At 43.8% G+C, this 21,422-nt stretch overlaps 1 protein-coding gene across 1 annotated transcript; it reads right to left on the bottom strand.

Moving 5' to 3' along the window:
• Nucleotides 1-9,980: 9,980 nt before the first annotated feature.
• Nucleotides 9,981-19,747, bottom strand: LOC111148666 (retinol dehydrogenase 12 (all-trans/9-cis/11-cis)). Its single transcript, XM_022505433.1, has 7 exons — nt 19,529-19,747; nt 17,995-18,113; nt 17,342-17,497; nt 16,582-16,686; nt 15,083-15,292; nt 13,502-13,691; nt 9,981-10,715 (listed from the first exon to the last, which is right to left on the bottom strand). Exons 1-7 carry the CDS (start codon nt 19,594-19,596, stop codon nt 10,613-10,615), a joined length of 951 nt encoding a protein of 316 aa, XP_022361141.1. The 5' UTR covers nt 19,597-19,747; the 3' UTR covers nt 9,981-10,612.
• Nucleotides 19,748-21,422: the final 1,675 nt, after the last annotated feature.

The raw sequence follows: 21,422 nt of genomic DNA, 5'->3' as shown, positions 1-21,422 counted from the left end.
TTTAGCTTTATTTAAATAAATTGTATTTAAAATGTTGTTATTCGGAGTGCCTGGGTGGTTCAATTGGTGAAGCATCTGCCTTCAGCTCAGGTCATGATTCCAGGGTCCTGGGACCGAGCCCCACATCAGACTCCTTGCTAAGCGGGCAGTCTGCTTCTCCTTCTCCCACTCCCCCTGCTTGTGCTCTCTCTCTCTGTCAAATAAATAAATAAAATCTTTTTAAAAATAAAATAAAAGGTTAATATTCATAGCTATATTGTATTTTGCCTTTTAATTTGAGTAAACAATTATTCTAGAAGAAAACCTTAGACATTTAAGATAATTTTTATTTTTGCATTTCCTTAATTTACATGTCTATGAAAACATTTATTTATTTATTTATTTATTTTTAAAGAATTTATTTATTTATCTGACAGACAGAGACCACAAGCAGGCAGAGAGGCAGGCAGAGAGAGAGAGGAGGAAGCAGGCTCCCTGCCGAGCGGAGAGCCCGATGTGGGGCTCGATCCCAGGACCCTGAGATCATGACCCGAGCCTAAGGCAGAGACTTTAAATACTGAGCCACCCAGGCGCCCCTATGAAAACATTTAAATTGTGGTTATTTTAAATATGATTATATCTTGTATTTTTTAAATTATTTAGGTAATACTGCCACTAGAACACAAAATATTGGATGATCTTAACAACATACTGATTTTCACTGAGATGAAAGCCATATGGAGCACAGCTACCCTTCCACGTTCACCCCATTGGACTACAAAATGAGCAAGAAATTAGATTTTATTGTATTAAGATTGCAAAATTTAGCATTATTTGTTACAGCAGTTAATCTACTTCTATCAGAATAAGTTGTACTTCATGTTCTATGATCTCAGTTGATTGTTTTGTCTAAGAGATATCATATATCCATGTGTAGAAAAAAACAGATTAAAATTTGGATAAACAGCTATGAAAGTATTATAACCAGGACTAGTAAGACTGCATACTAGGATGTTAGATTAGTTATCCCTGTGGAGGTTGAAATTAATGGAAGATGACAGATATTTGGAGTGGAGAAAATACAATCAAACCAGAGTCAAAATGTCACGTTGCAGATGAGGAAATTGGAGGTGATGAAAGTAGGTCAAGAAGACATCTGCCTTAAATCAGGAGGAATGGTAGGGGAATGTACATAAAAAAAAAAAAAAAGGTAGGTGGGGACCCTGAGTCAGTTAAGTGTCCAACTCTTGGTTTTGACTTAGGTCATGATCTCAGGGTGCTGAGATTGGGCCCCATGTCAGGCTCTGCACTAAGCATGGAGCCTGCTTTAGATTCTCTCTCTCTCCTTCTGTCCTTTCCCCCATACCCAAAATAAATAAGTAGATAAATTTTTAAAATAATAGAACATCAGCATTCAATATATGGCTCAATATATTGGCTCAACATAATACTATTGTATCAGGACATAGCTTCAACAATAAAGACCGTCTATTGTGTCATGTAACAATAAGTCTCAAGGGAGAATAGCTCCAGTCTTGGTTAATTCAGTGACTCACTAATTTATCATCAGCACCCCAGATCTTTCCATCTTCTCCTCTACCAACCTCAGCATATGAACTTGGTCTTTTGGCCATCTCAGCTCCACTCATGACTCAAAATAATTGTGAAAGATTCAAATGTCATATTCAGCCATGACAACATCCAACAGAAGACAAAGCATTTCTTGTGCCTCACTTTTTAGTCAACATGGAAGCCTCTCTCAGAAGTTACCAAGTATCCTTCCATATCCCATGGGCCATGATTGAGGCACATGCCTTTTCCATAACCAATCACTTGCAAGGGAAGTATGATCTCCATGATTACCTTGGACCAGCAGTTCACAGCCTTAGTTGCACATTAGAATAACCTGGGACACTCCAAAACCTTTGCCCAAGAATACAACTGTTAAGTATGAATCTCTGAGGTAAGACCTAGGCATTGGCATTTAATGTTTTAAAGTACACCTAGGTTTAAGAACCTACAATCAGTTAATCAGCCACAGACAGTGACATTGGCAGCCCACAGTGTCTACTGAAAGTATTAATTTTTATTTATTGAAGTATAGTTGACACACAATATGTTAGTTTCAAGTGTTCAACATAATGAATCAATAATTATATACATTAAGAAGTAGTCACCATAGGAGTGCCTGGGTGGCTCATTCAGTTAAGCATCTAACTCGATCTCAGTTCAGGTCATGAGTTCAGCCCTTAAAAAAAAGAAAAAAAAAAAAAAAGAATTTGAAGTGGTCACCATAATAAGCATAGCTACCATCTGTCACCATACAAAGTTGTTACATATTGACTATATTCTCTATGCTGTGCATTAAATCCCCATTATTTATTTATTTTATAACTGGAAGTTTGTATCTTTTTATCTCCTTGACCTATTTCACTCATCTCCCCCCCACCTCACCTCTGGTGCCTACTGGATCTCTGTATCTGGGTCTATTTCTGTTTGTTCATTTGTTTTTAAGTTCCACATATAAGAGAAATCACATGGTATTTATCTTTATCTGTCTGACTTATTTTACTTAGCATAATATCCTCTAAGTCCACCATGTTGTTGCAAATGGCAATATTTCATTCTTTTTTATGGCTGGGTAATATTTCATTGTGTGTGTATACATGTACACATGCATGTATATACTTGTATATGTGTATACATATACGTGTGTATACATCTGTATGTGTATTTATACATATACATATATGTATATATAGATGAATGGCTAAAGAAGATGTGATATATATACATATAATTGTATGCTATATGCATATATACTATTTATGTGTATATGTGTATGTATATGTATATATACATATTATGTATATGTGTATATGTGGGTATACACTATATATATATGTGTGTATATATAGTGTATATACATATGTGTGTATATGCACATACTATATATACTATATGTGTGTGCATGTTATATGTACATACTATAATACATATATTTATACATATACAGATACTATAGAATATATGTATATATGTATGCATATATATGTGTACGTATATGTTTTGTATGTGTGTATATATGCATGTGTGTATATGTACAAATGTACATATGTATATATGTGTGTGTATATATAGATAGATGAATGGATAAAGATATGTATATATCACATCTTTTTTTTTAAGATTTTATTTATTTACTTGACAGACAGAGATCACAAGTAGGCAGAGAGGCAGGCAGAGAGAGAGAGAGAGAGAGAGAGGAGGAAGCAAACTCCCTGCTAAGCAGAGAGCCTGATGCGGGGCTCGATCCCAGGACTCTGGGATCATGACCTGAGCCAAAGGCAGAGGCTTTAACCCACTGAGCCACCCAGGTGCCCCTATCACATCTTCTTGATCCATTCATCTATCAGTGGACACTTGGGTTGCTTCTATATCTTGGCTATTATAAATAATGCTGCAATGCACATAGGGGTTCATATATCTTTTCAAATGAGTATTTTTGTTTTCTTCAGGTAAATACTCAAGTAGAATTGCTGGATCATATAGCATTTCTTTTTTGAGAAGTAGTTCTATTTTTAACTTTTTGAGGAACTCTACTGTTTTTCATAGTGATTGCACTAATTTGCATTCTCACCAGCAGGAAATCATTCATTTTAATTTCCAGTGAAAATACTATTTTTTTAAAAAATGAAATTTATTTCCTATCAATCCCTTCTGGGGCAACCTCTTTTGTGTGTTCATTGTATATGATTTTAGACCTTTTTCTGTGGTTTTACAAACTTAGATATGTACCCACAGAAAATATATGGTATCGTGTTATATGTGTGTAGTCTTTAAATATAAATCTCCTACACAGTCATCATTCTGCATTTCATCAATTTCTCCAATAATGTGTGTGTATCTTCATATATGTATGTACATACTTTTTAATATAATTATTATTGGAGTAACTACCTCCAAAGCAAGTATACTAGTACTCCATTGTATGATTATATCAAAGATTAGTTTTCCCCAGTTGGACATTTAGGTTGTATCGATATTTTTGCTAGTACAAAAAGTGCCTCCTTGGGCATACATCCTAATGTTACTGCAAATATTAAGCAGAATTGTGGAATTGAAGTGGCTTCACCATTTCTTCCACTCACACCAGTAGTATATAAAATTATCTACTTCCTAGATTTTGCCAGCATTTTTTAAAAGATTTTACTTATTTATTTGACAGAGAGAGCAAGCACAAATGGGGAGCGGAGGCAGAGAGAGAGAAACAGTTTCCCCATGGAGCTGGAAGCCTGAGTGGCACTCGATCCCAGGACTCTGGGATCATAACCTGAGCTGAAGGCAGAGGCTTTAACCCACTGAGCCACCCAGACACCCATGCCTTATTCTTATTACGAACTAAAAGCTCTAGGGGCACCTGTGTTGTTCAGTCATTTAGGCACCCAACACTTGATTTCAGCTCAGGTCATGATCTCAGTGTTGTGAGATGGAGCCCTGTGTTGGGCTCATGCTAGGTATGGAGCCTGCTTGAGAATCTCTTTCTCCCTCTCTCTGCCCCTCCCCACCTTCTCTCCCTCTTTTTAAAAAAAAAAAAGTAGTAAAAGTTCTTTATATAATATATAACATATTATATATAGTTTTATATAATATACAGTTCTCATATACTATAATACTACCTCTTTGTCTGACATACATCTCTCACTGCAACAGATGTCATGGCAAGCCAACTAGATTCCCCATTTGAGTAATGAACCACCTACACCCCAGATGCTGGGAGTGTTGGCAGCTGACAGCTCTCAGCTGAGTGTCTCTCTCTAGAACTTGTCCTCATCAAAAAGAGCCACTTTGCCCAGGTCATGCCCTTTCCCGGGCTCCCTGGAAGCTGCCCACATCCAGTGACTGGGCAATGTGGGTTTCCAGAGAGAGAGAGAGAGAGAGCAGGGGGGAGAAGCAGAGGGTGAGGGACAAGCAGACTCCATTCTGAGCACGGAGCCCAATGCGGGACTCGATTTCAGGACCCAAGATCATGACCTGAGCCAAATCCAAGCATCAAATGCTAGACTGAGGAACCAAATGAGTTACTCAGGTGCCCCCAGACAAGTTTTATTTTTAAGAAATTTAGGCCAGTCTCAGTTGAGTCAAAGAGAAAAATTTTCCTCACCTGGGCTAGTCTAGGGTTTTAGAGCATAACAGAAGCCAGGAATCATCAGACAGTGGGCCTAGGGCAGCCAGAGCGGCACCTAGGAGCAGAGAAGTCTGGGACCACTATGATCCTTGGGTCCTTCTCATCAGGAACTTGTCTCCTGTATCCTGAGGGGCACTCTGCCAGGCGGGAAGCCATATCCATAGCATGAGTGGGCGGAAAGAAAAATGACCTCTGTGTCATGGGAGAATCTAATGAGAAGTACTAGGTCATCAGCTTCCTAATGTTGCTTGTGCTGGGCCAAGGCCTTTCCCTTGCTTGGTTGTTAACTTGGGACAAGTCTCTTCTGGAAACATGACAAGAAGCCAGGGCTGGCATTTGTTCCTCACCCAGGCTGAGCAGACTAGACAATGCTTTTGGTGATGAAGCCCGAACACACAGCGGTTCCAGGGGGCTGGTGCTGAGGGAAACTGCGTGTCATGGAAGTGCCTAAAGGCCACAGGAGATGATAGAGTCTGGATCCGAACAGGGGAACAACCATTGTTCTATATTATGAAAATACCAACAACATGTAAATCAATACCCACACCTAATTTTTTCCCCTCATTTTTATATGTTCTTTGCTGCTCAGCTCTCATATATTTGTTGTCACTCCTGTCAGGTACAAACGCATCCAACAATTTAAAATAGGATAGGAAGGGGCGCCTGGGTGGGTCAGTGGGTTAAGCCTCTGCCTTCGGCTCGGGTCATGATCCCAGGGTCCTGGGATCGAGCCCCGAATCAGGCTCTCTGCTCAGTGGGGAGCCTGCTTCCCCTTCTCTCTCTGCCTGCCTCTCTGCCTACTTGTGATCTCTGTCTGTCAAATAAATAAATAAAATCTTAAAAAAATAATAATAAAATAAAATAGAATAGGAAACTTCAGGTTTAAAATATATTCCCTGGCCATGGGCACCTGAGTGACTCAGTCCGTTAAGCCTCTGCCTTCGGCTCATGCCGTGATCTCTGGGTCCTGGAATGGAGCCTCCCACGTCAAGTCTGCTTCTCCCTCTGTCCCTCCCCACCCCCAACCCCATGCTCTCTCTCACGTGCTCTCACTCTCAAAAATATACATAAAATTTTTAAAAATAATAAATATATATGAATGAATATATATAATATATATGAATGAATATATATAATATTTATTCATATTAATGAATATGTTGGATATATATTCATGAATATATATCTATATATACACATATATAGATATATTATATATACACATATATAGATATATTCATTCCCTGGCCAAATAACATTTCACAGACTTCTTTAAGTGAGAGGTAGTATAGCATCATGGTGAGGAGCAACAACCCCAGCCCTGTGCCACTTTGAGCTGGCTGAGCTCTGCCACCTGCCAAGGATGGCAGGAAATAATGCACATTCAAGTAGAGTCATTCTCTGGGAAGGAAGGGAATTGCTGTACGCAAGTTTTGATTGGGGAAGTTGCACTGGAGCAATTTATATGTTCTCCAGAGACCAGGGTTAGGTGATAACTCAAGAGGAAGGATTTCTCCACCAAACACCATGACCTTCAGGTTAGCCCTCAGCCCCCAAAGTTCCTAAGACCATTAAACAGGGGAAAGTGAAGTCCTTCCCTCTGGAGTGCCAGATTCTCATGCAAATTGCCTTCGTCTGTCTCCCCAGCTCATCTAGGCTCCTACTAGCATTAGACCCGGAAGCTCTTTTTTCTTTTTTTTTTTTTTTAAGATTTTATTTATTTATTTGAGAGAGAGAGTGAGAGAGCATGAGAGCGGAGAAGGCCAGAGGGAAAAGCAGACTCTCCATGGAGCTGGGAGCCCGATGCAGGACTCGATCCTGGGACCCCGGGATCATGACCTGAGCTGAAGGCAGTCGCCCAACCAACTGAGCCACCCGGGCGCCCCTAGACCTGGAAGCTCTTAAAACCAAGCTGCCATCTTGGCCCTGAGGTCTAGGCTCTGCTCCCTCACTATTCCCAACCCCTATACTCCAGATTGGGGCTAAAAGCCCCTTGTTCCCAGCAACTGACCCGTGGCCCCCTGAGTACCTCAGAAAATATACAAAGAGGTTTTTCGGATTTCAGAGATTTGACACAAATCAAGAATAGCATGACCTTCATTAAGCCAATCATGCTAGCAAGTAACCTGGCAAACATGAAAAGTTTATAAAGTGTAATAGCCCAAACAATTCTAAATGCACGTAATGTATATATTTCTGTATATTTTAAGGAGCAATCTTTTGACTGTGTTAGCATTGTGTTCTCTGTGAAAAGGGGTTCCACAGAAGACTATGGAATTTATTTATTTATTTATTTATTTTTATTTATTTATTTTTATGGACATATAATGTATTATTTGCTTCAGGGGTACAGGTCTGTGAATCATCAGTCTTACACAATTCACAGCACTCCCCGTAGCACATACCCTCCCCAATGTCCATCACCCAGTCACCCTATCCTCTTCCCCCTCCTCCAGCAACCCTCAGCTTGTTTCCTGAGATTAAGAAGACTCCAATTTGATAAAAATGACTATATTTGAATGTGTGACAGTGGACGAACCCAGCCTTGGGAACGAGTTTACTCAAGAGCCATACACCACCAGTCCCAATACCAGTGTTGCCTGCCTGCAGTGGCTAGACTCAGCTCCTTGCAGCCTGTGCGTGGCTTTGTTTCTTCTGCCTACAGCCAGCCCCCTCTGACAGGCATAAACATCCCCACCCAAGCCCACCCCTCTTGCCTCCATGTGCCACGGCTTATTAGCGCTTAAACAAGCACACAGGTGTGAGTCCTGTTCTCACACCCATGGTCTGCTTGTTCTTTTTTTTTTTTTTTAGATTTTATTTATTTATTTGACAGAGAGAGATCACAAGTAGGCAGAGAGGCAGGCAGAGAGAGAGGAAGGGAAGCAGGCTTCCCGCTGAGCAGAGAGCCCAATGCGGGGCTCGATCCCAGGACCCTGAGATCATGACCTGAGCCGAAGGCAGCGGCTTAACCCACTGAGCCACCCAGGCGCCCCGGTCTGCTTGTTCTTGCTGGACAGAGAGCAGCTCTGCATGCTTGCCTTCCACAGCCCCCGCTCTTGGTGTTGGCTTTATGCCTGTTCCTCCAGCCCAGAGGACACATCCAGGATCGGCCGTGCCCTGCACGCTCTTCACCAGCCCTATCTCCCACCTTTGCATGGTCTTTGCCTGTTTTGTTTTGTTTTTTTCCATCTCCTCTTTTTTTTCCCTTTATTCTTCACCAGGCTTTTCATCAGACCCAACAGCCTGCGAGGCACAGATTGTGGGTCCCAGTAGTGAACATTCATTGGTTGCTTCCCCAGTATTACCGCCTCCGTCCCTTTGCCCATTCATGGTCCTGAATTATTGCTTGAATGTGTTGCTCCCTCCACCCTGGGAAGCAATAGAGCATAGCAATTAAGAGAACAGATTAATTAAGAGACCAGGAGTCAGACTACCTGGGTCTATTCCGCCACTTACCAGCTATACGAACCTGAGCAAGCTACTTCACTTCCCTGTGCCTCATCAGTAAAATGGAGATAAAAATAGTACCTACCCCAGAGAGTTCAGGTGAGGGTAGCTAATCCTAATTAACATAAGTGCTCTGAGTTAGCTACTGTTCTTCCCCCTTGGTGGGGTGGATGGGATGGCCCCCAGCTTAGGTGTGGATAATCATTGTCTTAAGCCAATTAACAGAGCCCTTCTGTAGTATTCGTTCAGGCCAATGAGGCACAAAGAGATTTGCTGGGGCTTCAGGAAAGAAAAGTTTCATCTTTTTTCAGGACCATTTCTCTTTCCCTGATTTGCACCAACCAACAGTAAAAAGACATTTGTGAGACCAGGGAAACTTGAACTCCAAGAATTAACTTATATTCAAGAATTATTAATGTTCTCAGGAGCGACAACAGCACTGTGGTTGTGTAAAAAACAAAAGTTCTTATTTGGATACACCCCATAAAGTATGTATGGGTGAACGTACAATGTCTGGAATGTGCTTGAGAATATCCCACCTCAGCCTACAGAGAAAAAATGTCATGGGGGAAACAGACAAGACTGACAAAACGTTAACCTTGTGGATGCTGAATGATGGGTAGGTCCCTGAGGATTCATGATACTACTTGTTAGGCTTTTATCTGTTTGAAAATCCATGTGATAAAAAAGGTTTTTTTAGAAAAGTCTCCTTGCTATGGAGGGAAAGGGCATTTTTTATCCCAGGGGCCCTTTGGATGCATTAGGACTAGAACCACACTAGCGTGACTTTCTATGTCAGTCGAAAGATCACGCAGGTAGGTCATCGCCTGCCTCCTCTTGGTGAACTTGAGCACTTGAGGCAAGAAGCAAGGAGCAGAGACATAGCATAGGAGAGCAAGAGAGGCCAGGAGAGAGAAGAACTGCGATTTTAGGTGGAGGCTTTATCAGGGCTGGTCTTTCTGCATCTATGTACCAAATTAAATGAAGTCCTATATTACCTCTGACCTTAATCTGTACTGGAGATCAGCATCTGTGGGATTTAAGTTCCTCCTGTTACATCTTCGACAATAAAATGGGAGAGCTGGAAGAAACTACAGAAAATACCCAACGGAACCATCTTATTTTGCACCCAGGCGCAATATTCTAAGAAGGTTATGGGTGGAGGGGTAGGGTGAGATACTACAGGAAGGCTGGCTTCCCCGCTTTGTTCCAGTTCTCCCTGGCTACGCTGACAAAATAAATAAGACAATAAGATGAACACACAGTCTTTATTTCTTCTAAAATTTCAGGTAAAGAGAACTTTGTGGAAAGAAAGCATCTATGCAGTTGAAAATGAGAAGGCCCCAAATTACCCAATATTATGTCAATTATATCTCAATAAAGCTATAAAATTTTTTTTTTCAATTTCTTAAAGAGAACCAGAAAGAGAAAATGGGAAGGGCCAGCTTCATGCAGTGGCTCCAGGATGCTCAGAGAAAGAAACCAAAGTCGACCAAGGATAAGCCAAGATTTTCCCAAGTTGGTCTAACCTCCAGAGTGGTGATTAGTATCTCAAAGAGGAAGGAGATCAGCCCAGAGTTTGGGTCTACAGTCCCTGGAAATAAAATATATATCACTGATGTTTCTGTCACATCAGCTGAGCATGCTGGCTGGCGTTTCTGGTATTGGTGAGGAAACTGACCTAATTGCCCAGGCTCTTCCACCATCCCTGTGCCCAGCCTGGCATCTGCCCAGTCCTCCTGCCCAGAGAGGGCAGCTGACTCTGCAAGTCTTCGAGAAGAATGCTCCATAGTTGTGAACATCTTGTGCCATGAACCAGCCTCACAAGAGAATTGGGTGTGCAAAGGTTTCCAGAAAAGTCGGGTGAATCAGAGCAGGGCAGGATTCTCAACAGCAGCCAGCCGGGAAGACGGTCCTTCCGAGGGGGCCTTCTCCTTGGTCCCCTTTCAGCAAGGCAGGCAATGGCCTCATAAAGCTATGGCTCTTCCTCCAGCTCTACTCCCACTGGATTCCTAGAAGCTCACAGCTGACATTCCACAAGCGCTCGGCCGTTTTGTTATCTCGAGATTTCGGAGACACCCAGGCCTTCTTGCAGTCACTGGAGGGCACAGAAAGAGCGTGAGCATCCAGGAGTGGAAAACGACGGTCTGGAAAAGTTGATGGCCTCTTTCTCAGAATGTATTTCTAAATGTGTAAGATATATCAGATGAAAAGGAACTAATGTATTGAAATGTGGTTTTAAAATATTTTAGGCTGGTGAATGACGGAGTGATACAGAGGCTTCTTCATTAATGTATTCTACAACAGGAGCTTGCGCTGGGTCTAACAAGAATACTGGCTTTTGCAGTATTGGTGAGCAGAAGTGATACAGCGAGACATCAGCACCGATTGCCATGTGACATGAAAATGTTTCATTTTATTGGTGACAAAGTCACAGGTATCACTGCTGCTTCTGCAGTTTATGGCCTACGTTTGTCATCAAAGGCAAAGTCAAATTTCAGGTGGAGATTAGTGAGATTGAAGATGCAACAATTTTCCCAAACAACTTCATAGACCCCTTCAATCCTATCTGCAGACCCACCTGTGCCCCATGAGCCCCGTCCTCAGCACCCTGTTTTCTTCTGTTTGGGAGGGAGCAGGGATGAAGGAGGGGGCTAGATGCATGAGGAGGTGGTGGCAGAACACAGTGCTCACAGTGTTTTTCGTGTGTGTGTGTGTCTTTAAATAGTATTTTTTTTTAATTATAAAATTTCTGTATGACCCTTGGAAAATACAGTGCTGATAAGGAAGAAAAGCCCATTTACTTTTTCTTACACTCTTGTTTGCTTTGTGCAAGAATATAGACTTTCTCTCTTCCTTTTACACAGAACTGGGATCATACTGCATCTAGAGTGGGGGAAGGTTATCTTTCTCTTTCAACAAGAGAAGGTGTATTTTAATTATACAAGTGATAAGGCATATGTGATCTTTTAAAAATGTTTTAATAAGCAAATACCTGGACTAAAAGGTTAAAATCCTCCCTCACACTCTCCTGACTCTTTCTCAAACTTCCCGGAAGTAACTACTACTTACGGTTTACAGACTGTCTTCTATGTATTTACAATGAATACTTACATAGTTCTGTATTTCAGCTTTTTCCCCACAATATTCTATCATTAACGTTTTCCCATTAATGAAATATTATTTGGAAATATTTTACCAACTATAGAATATTTTATCACATACTTACGACAGTATGTCAAACACCCAGATTTCAGGGTGGCAGTGTCTAAGAGAAATAGGATGTGACCCACAGGTGTAATTTTAAATTTTCTAGTAAAATTTTTAAAGTACATTTTAAAGAAGAAAAATAAATGGGTGGAATGAATTTGATTAATATATTTTATTTAACTCAATATAGCCAGATAATTTCAGTATAATTTCAATAATTTCTCAATATAAAAATTATTAATGAAATATTTCAAGTTTCTTTTTTCATACTACGTCTTCAAAATCTGGTGCACATTTCACACTTCCACCATACCCCATTTTGAACAAGCCCTATTTCAGGAGGTTGGTAGCCACACATGGCTAGCGGCAGCCACCCTGAACAGCACAGCCTGGCAGCCAGACTGCCTGGGTTTGAATCCCAGGTCTACCACTTACAAGCTATATGACCTTAAGCAAGACTTAATTATTCTGTGCTTCAATTTCCTTGTCTGAAGAATGTGGATAATATTATTATTTACCTCCTAGAGTTGTGATGATTATAAGAATTATTTCATGCAAAATATTTAGAAAAGTAAACACTTTCAAGAGCTCAAGCAACATTGGCTATTATTATTTATCCATTCTTCTATTTTTTTTGAAGATTTTATATATTTGAGAGACAGAGTGAGAGAGAGAAAGAGAACATGAGTGCAGTGATGGGCAGAGGGAGAAGCAGGCTTTCCGCTGAGCAGGGAGCCCGTCACAGGCTCATGACCTGAGCCCAAGGCAGGCGCTTCACCAGCTGAGCCACCCAAGAGCCCCCAGCCATTCTTCTATTTTTGGGCACCGAGGTCATCACCAATGCTTCACTTAATAAATGGTACACCAGGGGTGCCTGGGTGGTGCAGCTGGTTAAGCGGCTTAGGTCTTGATCCTGGGGTCTTGGGATGGAGCCCCAGGGGGTCAGTATCCCCACCTAGTGGAGAGTCTGCTACTCCCTCTCCCACTGCCCCTCCCCCCACTTGTATGCACGCTCACTCTCTCTCATATAAATGGTGCGCCAATGAACAGCCTTCAACAAATGGGACAGAATAGCAGATGGGGATGGATCACGTCATGGAATGGGAAGGAGATTTAATCTTGGGCTTCCTATTATTCCCAATCTCTGATTCCCCATTGAGTCTGTGGCAAGATTCAACAGTGAGATGTCTATTTCTGCATTCCAACAGATGGTACAATCTTGGCACCACTGGGAGAGAGTTCACTGTGGAGAGAGGTGACCTTGCCCCCATGCTTTCTGCTAAGTGGTATGAACAAATTCATGAAAGAAATCAGTTAAAAGCTTCAAGGAGGAGAGAAAGGATCCAGAAGGCCTGTTACTGTTCTTTCCAAGACATAACCAATAGGGACAGTCCTTTCTAACAGCTCTCAGAAGGGTACAAAACTTACCTGAAAATGTGGCACACAAGATATAAAATGGAAACATAAAGGCAACTCTTGCCTAGTTCCTAATATTAGTTTCCTTGGAAAAGTAACAGCACTTGATTTGCTGGCCCAACCCAAACCTGGATTCCATGATCAGGCACAAACTTGGCCACCAGGGTGGGATGCAGAGCTCAGGGAGCCCTGTGCCCACCTCACCCCCCCACCCCCGGGAGCCAGGTGATGGAGCCAACCAGGACCTCCTCCACGCACCTGAAGTACTTTCCACTCAGCGGCTCGAGGCCCTCAGCCAGAGCACAGTGCAGGCTGGTCTGTGCCCCCTCCCAAGGCGACTTGATGAAGGGGGAGAAGAGCCTCCAGAGTAGGCACAGCAGGAAGGAGTGTCGGACCAGCTCAGAGCTGACAATGCCTGGGTGCACAGCGTAAGTGGTGACCCCTGTGCCTAGGGCAAAGGAAGCACTGTTAGTTCAGGGGCTCATCCGAGCCCAAAGAATTAGCTCATCTCCTGCAGCAAAATGTACAAATGAGAAGGAACTCAGAGAACAAAACCCCAGGTTCAGAAGGTGCTTCTCCTAGCCAGGTAGAATCTGATAGGAATTAATTGATCTCTCCCAGAAAGATCTACAGCCTTCTCAGCCTTCTGTGTTTCATAAGGAGTGCTTGATGGAAGGAACTTCTATTTCAATGTCAACTTTACCCTATGGCTTAAGTATTAATAGTAGAAACAGCCACATGTAGTAGTAGTAGTAGACGGGGGAGGAGGAGTATCAATTATTAACAGTGGTATCCTTGAAATTTCTGTGGAAGGGGCTTAGGGGAAGCAACTAGTTGGAAGGCAGGAGGCTAGAACTTTGCGTTGCAACTGCTGGGCAAGTGCATATTATGGGGTATAGATTGAGGGGTGTTGATGGAGATAATGGAGGTTAACATGACCCCAAGGCACCCCCTGTGCCTCTACTATCTTTAGTACTTATTATGAGCAAGGGCTATGCTACCTGCTTCACGGGCATTATCTCAATTATGATCATCATTATTATTTCTTCTAATAATTACCCTATTCTTCTACCTTCTGCATTCTCATGATGAATACCATTGTTCCCAGACTCTGACTTATGCCTGGTGGCAAATGGTCTCCAGATTTGCAGGTGTGAAAGCCAAGCAGCTCAGTGAAAACTTCCGGGAAGCACAGAATCGTAGGATTAAGAGAAGACTCCCTCATTTTACAGCTGAGAGGATGAAATCAGGGGAAGTTAAAGGAACACGTCCATATACACATGTAGTTCTGTGTGGTATAGCAAGAGCTCAGACCCAGGGGCCTGACATCCAGCCAGAGTTCTCTGACTCCAGGCAGTGGAAGCTCTGTAGCTCAGCTCACCAAATAGAACTCGGCAGGTGGCACACACAGAAGGAAGCCCCAGGAATTTAAAGCGGAGTTCCCACATGCCACTCCGACTCCTTCCTTCACGTGGCATCTAACCTCAGGCTGGCCACTTCTTCGAACCTCAGTTTGAATCCATGAAATAGTAATAATAGTAACTGCTCTGCCTGTTACAAGAGTTTGTTGTGAAAAGTCAAATGAGATAGTAGAGAGGAGATAAGATGTGACATGAATGTAAGGTAATTTTGCAGATTCTCAAACCCTGTTCCATTTTAAGCTTCACAAGGACAAGAATTGTTTTTAGTCTGTTTACAATCTCATTCTCATTAGGGTATAAAGCTACCACAGAACGGTGCCTGTTTGACATTGTGACTTCAGAAGTTTCTGTGAACCTCTAATCTGAACAGAAGACCTTGCTTTTGCTACCTTAGTCCCGGCCCTTTCTGCAGACTTACCTTGGAGCCTCCTGGCCAGCTCCCGAGTAAAAAGCACATTGGCCAGCTTGCTGTGGCAATAAGCCAGACCTCGGCTGTAGTGCTTCTCACTCTGGAGGTCATGGAAGTGAATCTTGCCGGCATGGTGAACCACAGATGACAGGTTCACCACCCGTGCAGGGGTGGACGCCTTCAGCCGCTCCAGGAGCAAGTGGGTGAGAAGAAAGTGGCCTGCAAGGACAGCCAGCAAGGGAGATTGGAGTGAGAAGAGTAGACTTCATACCCGGGCTCAGAGGGTCGAAGCTGATGATAGGATTTCAGCAGCAGCTCACTATCTTCTGGGTATCAACAAATTTTTTTTTTTAAGATTTTATTTATTTGACAGAGAGAGAGATCACAAGCAGAGAGAGAGAGAGAGAGAGAGAGAGAGAGGAGGAAGCAGGCTCCCTGCCTAGCAGAGAGCCTGATGTGGGACTCGATCCCAGAACCCTGAGATCAGGACCTGAGCTTAAGGCAGAGGCTTAACCCACTGAGCCACCCAGGCAGCCCCTCGGTATCAACAAATTTTGATGCTGTGATAACTCAGGGCAAATGATCAGTCTGTCTGACCTAGTGGATTCCTCAAGGCGAGGCCCAGAGCTAGACAACAGATAAGGCAATACAGACTTAACCTGTATTTATTTGTCCCTCTGCTCTTTCCCAATCCAGCCACCTGCTACCTGCTGGCTTCCAACCACCCTTTGGTCATGATTTTCCAACTGAGGTTCCAGATACATTCATGTACAGAAGGAAGGATGGAATAGTCAGGGGAAATAATTTGCCTAGGACCAGAGAACATGTTCCATGATCTCACTAGAGCCATCACCTTGAATTCTGAAGCCCAGCCTCATTCATACCTCAGGTCCTTAAGGTCTGCCTCTTCCATGGTCTGACCCTTGACTTTGTGGCCCTCTGTTATAGATGTGTCCCTCTCCAACCAAACACAGACTCCTGCACCCGCCATGCTTGATCCTGCTTGGCAAGCCTTGCATTTCTAAGTGCAAGGCCCCATCTAAGAATGACATTCTTCTTCCTGGTATCTCCCAAGTTTTGGGGTTTCTTAGTGGTATGGGTAGGAGGATCTCACTTTTCTGTACTGGTCAGTGGAAAAATAGTGAAAAACCAGTATGTCCAAAGACCCCAGGATTCCAGGTCTTTGAGGACCACTAGAGATTCTCAGCACTCATATAGGGTCATCTCCATACAGAAAACAAGATGGGGTTGTCTTGCTTTTCAGTCACTCAAAAATACTTACCTGGGCACCCGGATGGCTCATTCAGTTAAGCAGCCAACTCACGATTTTGGCTCAGGTCACAATCTTTGGGTCCTGAGATCAAGCTGTGTCAGGCTCTGTGCTCAGTGGGGAGTCTACCGGAGGTTCTCTCTCTCTCTCTCTCTCTCTGATCCTCCCTCCCCTCTCGTACTCTCTACCTCTCTCTCTAAAATGAACAAATGAATCTTTAAAACAAAACAAAACTTACCAAGGTGGTTGACTCCCAAGTGGGTTTCAAAGCCATCGGCTGTTTTCGAATATGGACACATCATCACCCCTGCATTGTTGATCAGAATATGGAGCTGCTTTTCCTCTATAGAGCAAAACCAAGCAGACCCCGTTGTTAGCAAGGAGTCCACTAGCTGCCTGTTGCAATCCTGAGTATTTTCTCCTTGCCCTCGGATCTATCTCAGTGATATTTAATAAACAGTCATTGGGTTTCTAAATTTAGCTACTGATATCTTCCGGGACACCACTCATTCATTCATTCATTCATTCAGCAAATGTATACTGAGTACTGACTCGGCCAGGCGCACTTAGCTATGCACTGGACATACAGCCATAAAACAAGACGGACCCTGTCCTTCATGATTTCATAGGCCTTGGTGGAAGCTAGTCATCTTCCAAGACACAGAAGAATTCTGGCAACAGCACAATTTCATCTAGTGCCTGTGGCCACAGAAGGTTGAGTCTCAGGATGAGACAAGAGAGTGACATCAGGGCCACACCTTGATGCCAAGGTACAAGCCCAGACAGAGAGCCCAACTTTCCCACTGCAGAGGAAAAGGATGATAAGGATCCTGCCCAGCTTGTCCACTGCCAATTCCTTGCCCTGCTGGTTCATGTGGCAGAACCTGTCCGGTGGGATCCATGGTGGCTCTGATGTAAGGGTCCCAGGGGGCACAGGGTGGAGCAGCCACTCCCATACCCAGCTTCTTGCTTTTTCTGTCTACTCACGAGGGCCTTACCTGCCAGAAAGCCCTCAGCAAAGGCTCGGATGGATTTGGTATCAGATAGGTCCAGTTTCCGCACCAGCACCTGGGAGTTCTTTGTATCAGCTCGGATTTCACTGGCTGCAGACTCCCCCTTCAGCACATCTCGGCAGGCAATGTACACCCGGGCTCCTGGGGCCACAGCAAAGAGAGGGCAATGCGTTCAAACCCTAAGCTGAAAAAGCGGACATGAGCTTGCCACTGGGAGACAGAGCACTCTCCCAGCCCAGCCATCCCTAAACTGTAAGTGGCTCAATTCTGCCTCGGAATTCTCCCTAGTAGAACGGCTCAGTCCCTTTGTTGTCAGCTTAACCCGAGGCTGGGAACCCTGATCTTTACACATTGGCATTTAATGTTGCTTGGTACCTCCTCTTAGAATAACTGATTTGACCAATATTATACATGGCCATCATTATTTCCCTTTATACCCTAGGGAAGGAATAGGGAGGAAAGTTTAAGGTATGGAGTAAGTTGGTGTCAGAGCTGGACCTGAATTGTAGGTTCCTTGAATTCCTGAACAGAACTCCAAGCCCAGAAGGAAAGACAAGAAAATGTGGACAGACACCCCCCTCCGCCCAGTGAGAAGGCAGGAGGCACTGTCCTATGAACACGGAATGGGGAGGACTTGCCTCTGCGGGCCAGCTCTTTGGCCGTCTCCTTGCCGATGCCCGTGTTGCCGCCAGTGATGACCACTACCTTCCCGGGAAGCTGCACGTTTGATCTACAAACCCCACCAGCAAAGAACTTCCTATAGGCAAGGGAAACAAAAGCATTCATGCACCATCCTTCCCGATTCCAGACTGAGGTCAAGATAAAATCCATTCAGCCTCCAAGAGAAATTTCTTTAAGTTGTCATCAGGTGACCCAAAGAAGCTAGCCTTCAGGGGACACTGTTTTCCCACTGAGCATCCTGCTCATCGCCTCAGGTTGGAGGCACATGACAGGTTCTTTCTGTCATGTGCCCAGAAACTACAAATGATTATTTGGACGAACTGAATAAGAGTTCTTGAGCCAGGGCCAACAGAGAGCTTCCTTGTTAGATAACACAAATGCCTAGCTCTCATCTAGAGGTTCCCAGAGGTCAGCTTCCTCCTCTAACCTGCATTCAAAACATATGGGTGTTTTGTGGCATCAGCAGTCCTGAAGCTTAGGTCTTCAACCAGCATCAACAGTGAGTAATTGATTAACAGCATTCAAATACGACTCTTGGGCTGCTTCTCCAGTTTGAGAGAGCCAACATCTTTGGAGGTTTTCTGCCATCCTGCCAGAGATTCCATTCGAGCCATCGGCACACAGAGAGAAACTTCCCTTTTTCAGATTTCTGCACAGGGAGCATCCTCTCACATAAAGTTGACTTGACAAGTTCCAAAAAAGAGGATGGGAACAGGGCAGAACTAACATTTCCTGAGCATCATCTGACTACCAGGCACCAGGCTAGGTGCTTTCTGTAGAGAAATTATTTTAATCCTCTTGACCACTCCATCATTAGTCCCATTTTATAGTAGAGAAGACTGAGGGTCAAAGAAGTTCAAGTCGCTTGCTAATGGTGGCAAAATTGGAACTTAAACCCAGGTTTCTATGCGAGGACCTAGAGCAACACTCTGTTCCTATTATGTCCATTTAACCTTCTTCATTGTCAGCAATTTTCAAAATTTTCACTCAGAACACTATGACACCTCCAGATATCCCACAACAGAAGACCCGTCCCAAATCATTAGTTGGGGGTAGTCTCAAAGGTAAAAGAGTTTGTTTCCTTTGCAAAATGCCTGGTACTCAACAATGAGTTCCTCAGCAACGACCTCCCATAGTAGCCCAGCAGGGCCACCTTGATCGGGGGCAGTGAAGAAAGGACCTAGGGACCTTCAGAGAAACCTAAACACTCCCACCTCGGTTGTGTGTTCAGCGACCTCATAGGGTCAACCGTTTACTAGCATCAGCATTCAGACAAGCCCCTCTCTCCCAGCCCCCAGGTGCTTCCTTCCCATTTTCCACCAGGGTATTCCTAATGACCTCCTTCCTGCTTTTTCTGCCCTGACCTTCCCTCCCTCAGCCTCCGTCCCCTTTCTCTTCTTTCAGCAGCTGAGAACTCATCTACTTACAAGCTCCGTGTCTCCAATCCAGGGCTTTGCAAAATATTCCATGAGTTACTGAAATAAGACAAACCTGATGGATGGAGCTGTGAAGTACAGGAAAGGAATGAAGGTGGTGAGCACTCCCAACATAGCCAGCATCTTTTCAACTTCTTCAGCCGCTGCCGCTTTAGCAAAAGCAACTTGGGCTCCAAGTCTGGTTCAAGCTCCTGGTCTGACTCCAACTCCTGGCTGCTTGGCACTGCCTCTCCCTTCTCTAGCTCCTCTCGCTCCTGGGTGTTCAGCAGCAGCCTGACTCTATCTAAGCTTAGCCCAGAATCCTATTTAAATCCGAGAGCTGTCAGAGCACAGCCTGCTGGGAGATGTAGTCCTCAGGGAAGACGACAGTGGAAAGAACCTCACACTTCCTGGCAAAGAGAATGAGAGGAAAATAGAGCGACTACCCACCAACTCTCCACCCTCAACTGTTTCTCTTATCTAGGGAATGTGTTATCCTAACACCCCCGACCCCTACTCTAGCAAGACAGAATATTTTTAACTTTAGCAACAGGCCCAATGACATTTGGAACACAGATATGATTAAAATAGAAAAAAAGAGAAGATAGAAACCCCCAGAAGAATGGTAAGAGAAGTCAGGAGGATGGTCTCCCTTGGTGGGAAAGGAGTAGAGACTGGGAGGGGGCAAGTTGGGAACTCCTGGGGGGATAAGTGTTCTGTTCTTTCTGGTGGGTACTGGTTACAGAGATGTGCTCACTTTGTGAAAATTCTGTGATTCATACACTTCATTTGTGCACTTTCCTGTATTTTATGTTATATTTCAGTGAAGTTAACACGTATGTGTACATGCCAAGGAAAGAGTTTCAGTGCATGGGCTTTGGAGTGGAATTCCTAGTTCAGATCCCAGCCAATCTACTTACAAGCTCCGTGGCCCTGTATAAGTTACTCCGTTTCCTACTGTGCAACAGGTATGGTAAAAATATATGCCTACCTGTTTTAAGTATTAAATTAATTAAATAGGTAGAAAATCTGAGACAGAAACTGGCATCTAGGAAATACTGTGAAAGAGCTGGTTGTTTTGATTAATTGTATTGATTCTTACCTCCTTTGCTATCCCACTTGCTTCACTCAAGGGTTTGGAGCAGAAAAGGAAGAAGTAGTTAATGGGACTAACATTTCAGTTAGATGCTCTTATTTTTTTAAAGTAGGCTCCCAATGCAGGGCTTGAACTCATGTCCCTGAGATCAAGACCTGAGCTGAGATCAAGAGTCAGGTGCACAATTGACTGAGCCACCCAGGTGCCCCTCAGTTGGATGCTATTAAAGATGAGCGAAAGCACAAGACAAAAAGCTATAAGATCCCTCCGAAAATATGTGAGAAGTTGGGAGGAGGGTTCATAGCCCTTGTTCACTCAGCATCCCTCTCCTGGACAGGATGACAAACAAGAGTCAGAACAAGACCCCGAGTCGTGCCCTAGTTCTGCTCCTTCCTATGAAGCTGCAGGAGGTTACCGGAAAATCCATGTGATGAAGAAGACTCCTGTGGCAGGCAGATGTTCACTCCCTCATTCATCCTTTTAACGTATATTTACTAGGCACCTGTTGTGTCAGGCATTGCGCCAAGTACCCTGAAGACACAGTCCTGCCCCTTGAGAATCTCATGGGCCTGATGAACAGAACAAGGCATAATCAGATCATGCATTCCCAGGAGGAATCTGTCGTGATTCGCATGGTGCTTCTCTCCTCTCTTCCCACTTCTCCTGCACTGGCTCCCATTCATTGTGGTCATGCCAGGAGCAAAGCCCTCAAAGTTCCAGAAGCCCCTGAGGAGATCTTGCCACTGGTGCTCCCCCAGGCCCCCCTCCTAGCAGTTGATGTCCGCTGAGCCAGCATGGTCCAGCTGATTGGACAGAGTCCTCTTCCCCCATTCCTGGTAACTGTGGGTCTGCAACACCTCACAGATTTTATGCG

The sequence above is a fragment of the Enhydra lutris genome, unplaced genomic scaffold (genome assembly GCF_002288905.1).
Source record: "Enhydra lutris kenyoni isolate GAN:26980312 unplaced genomic scaffold, ASM228890v2 scaffoldscaffold20, whole genome shotgun sequence".
NCBI lineage: Eukaryota > Metazoa > Chordata > Mammalia > Carnivora > Mustelidae > Enhydra > Enhydra lutris.
This window is presented reverse-complemented; position numbering and strand designations above follow the sequence as displayed.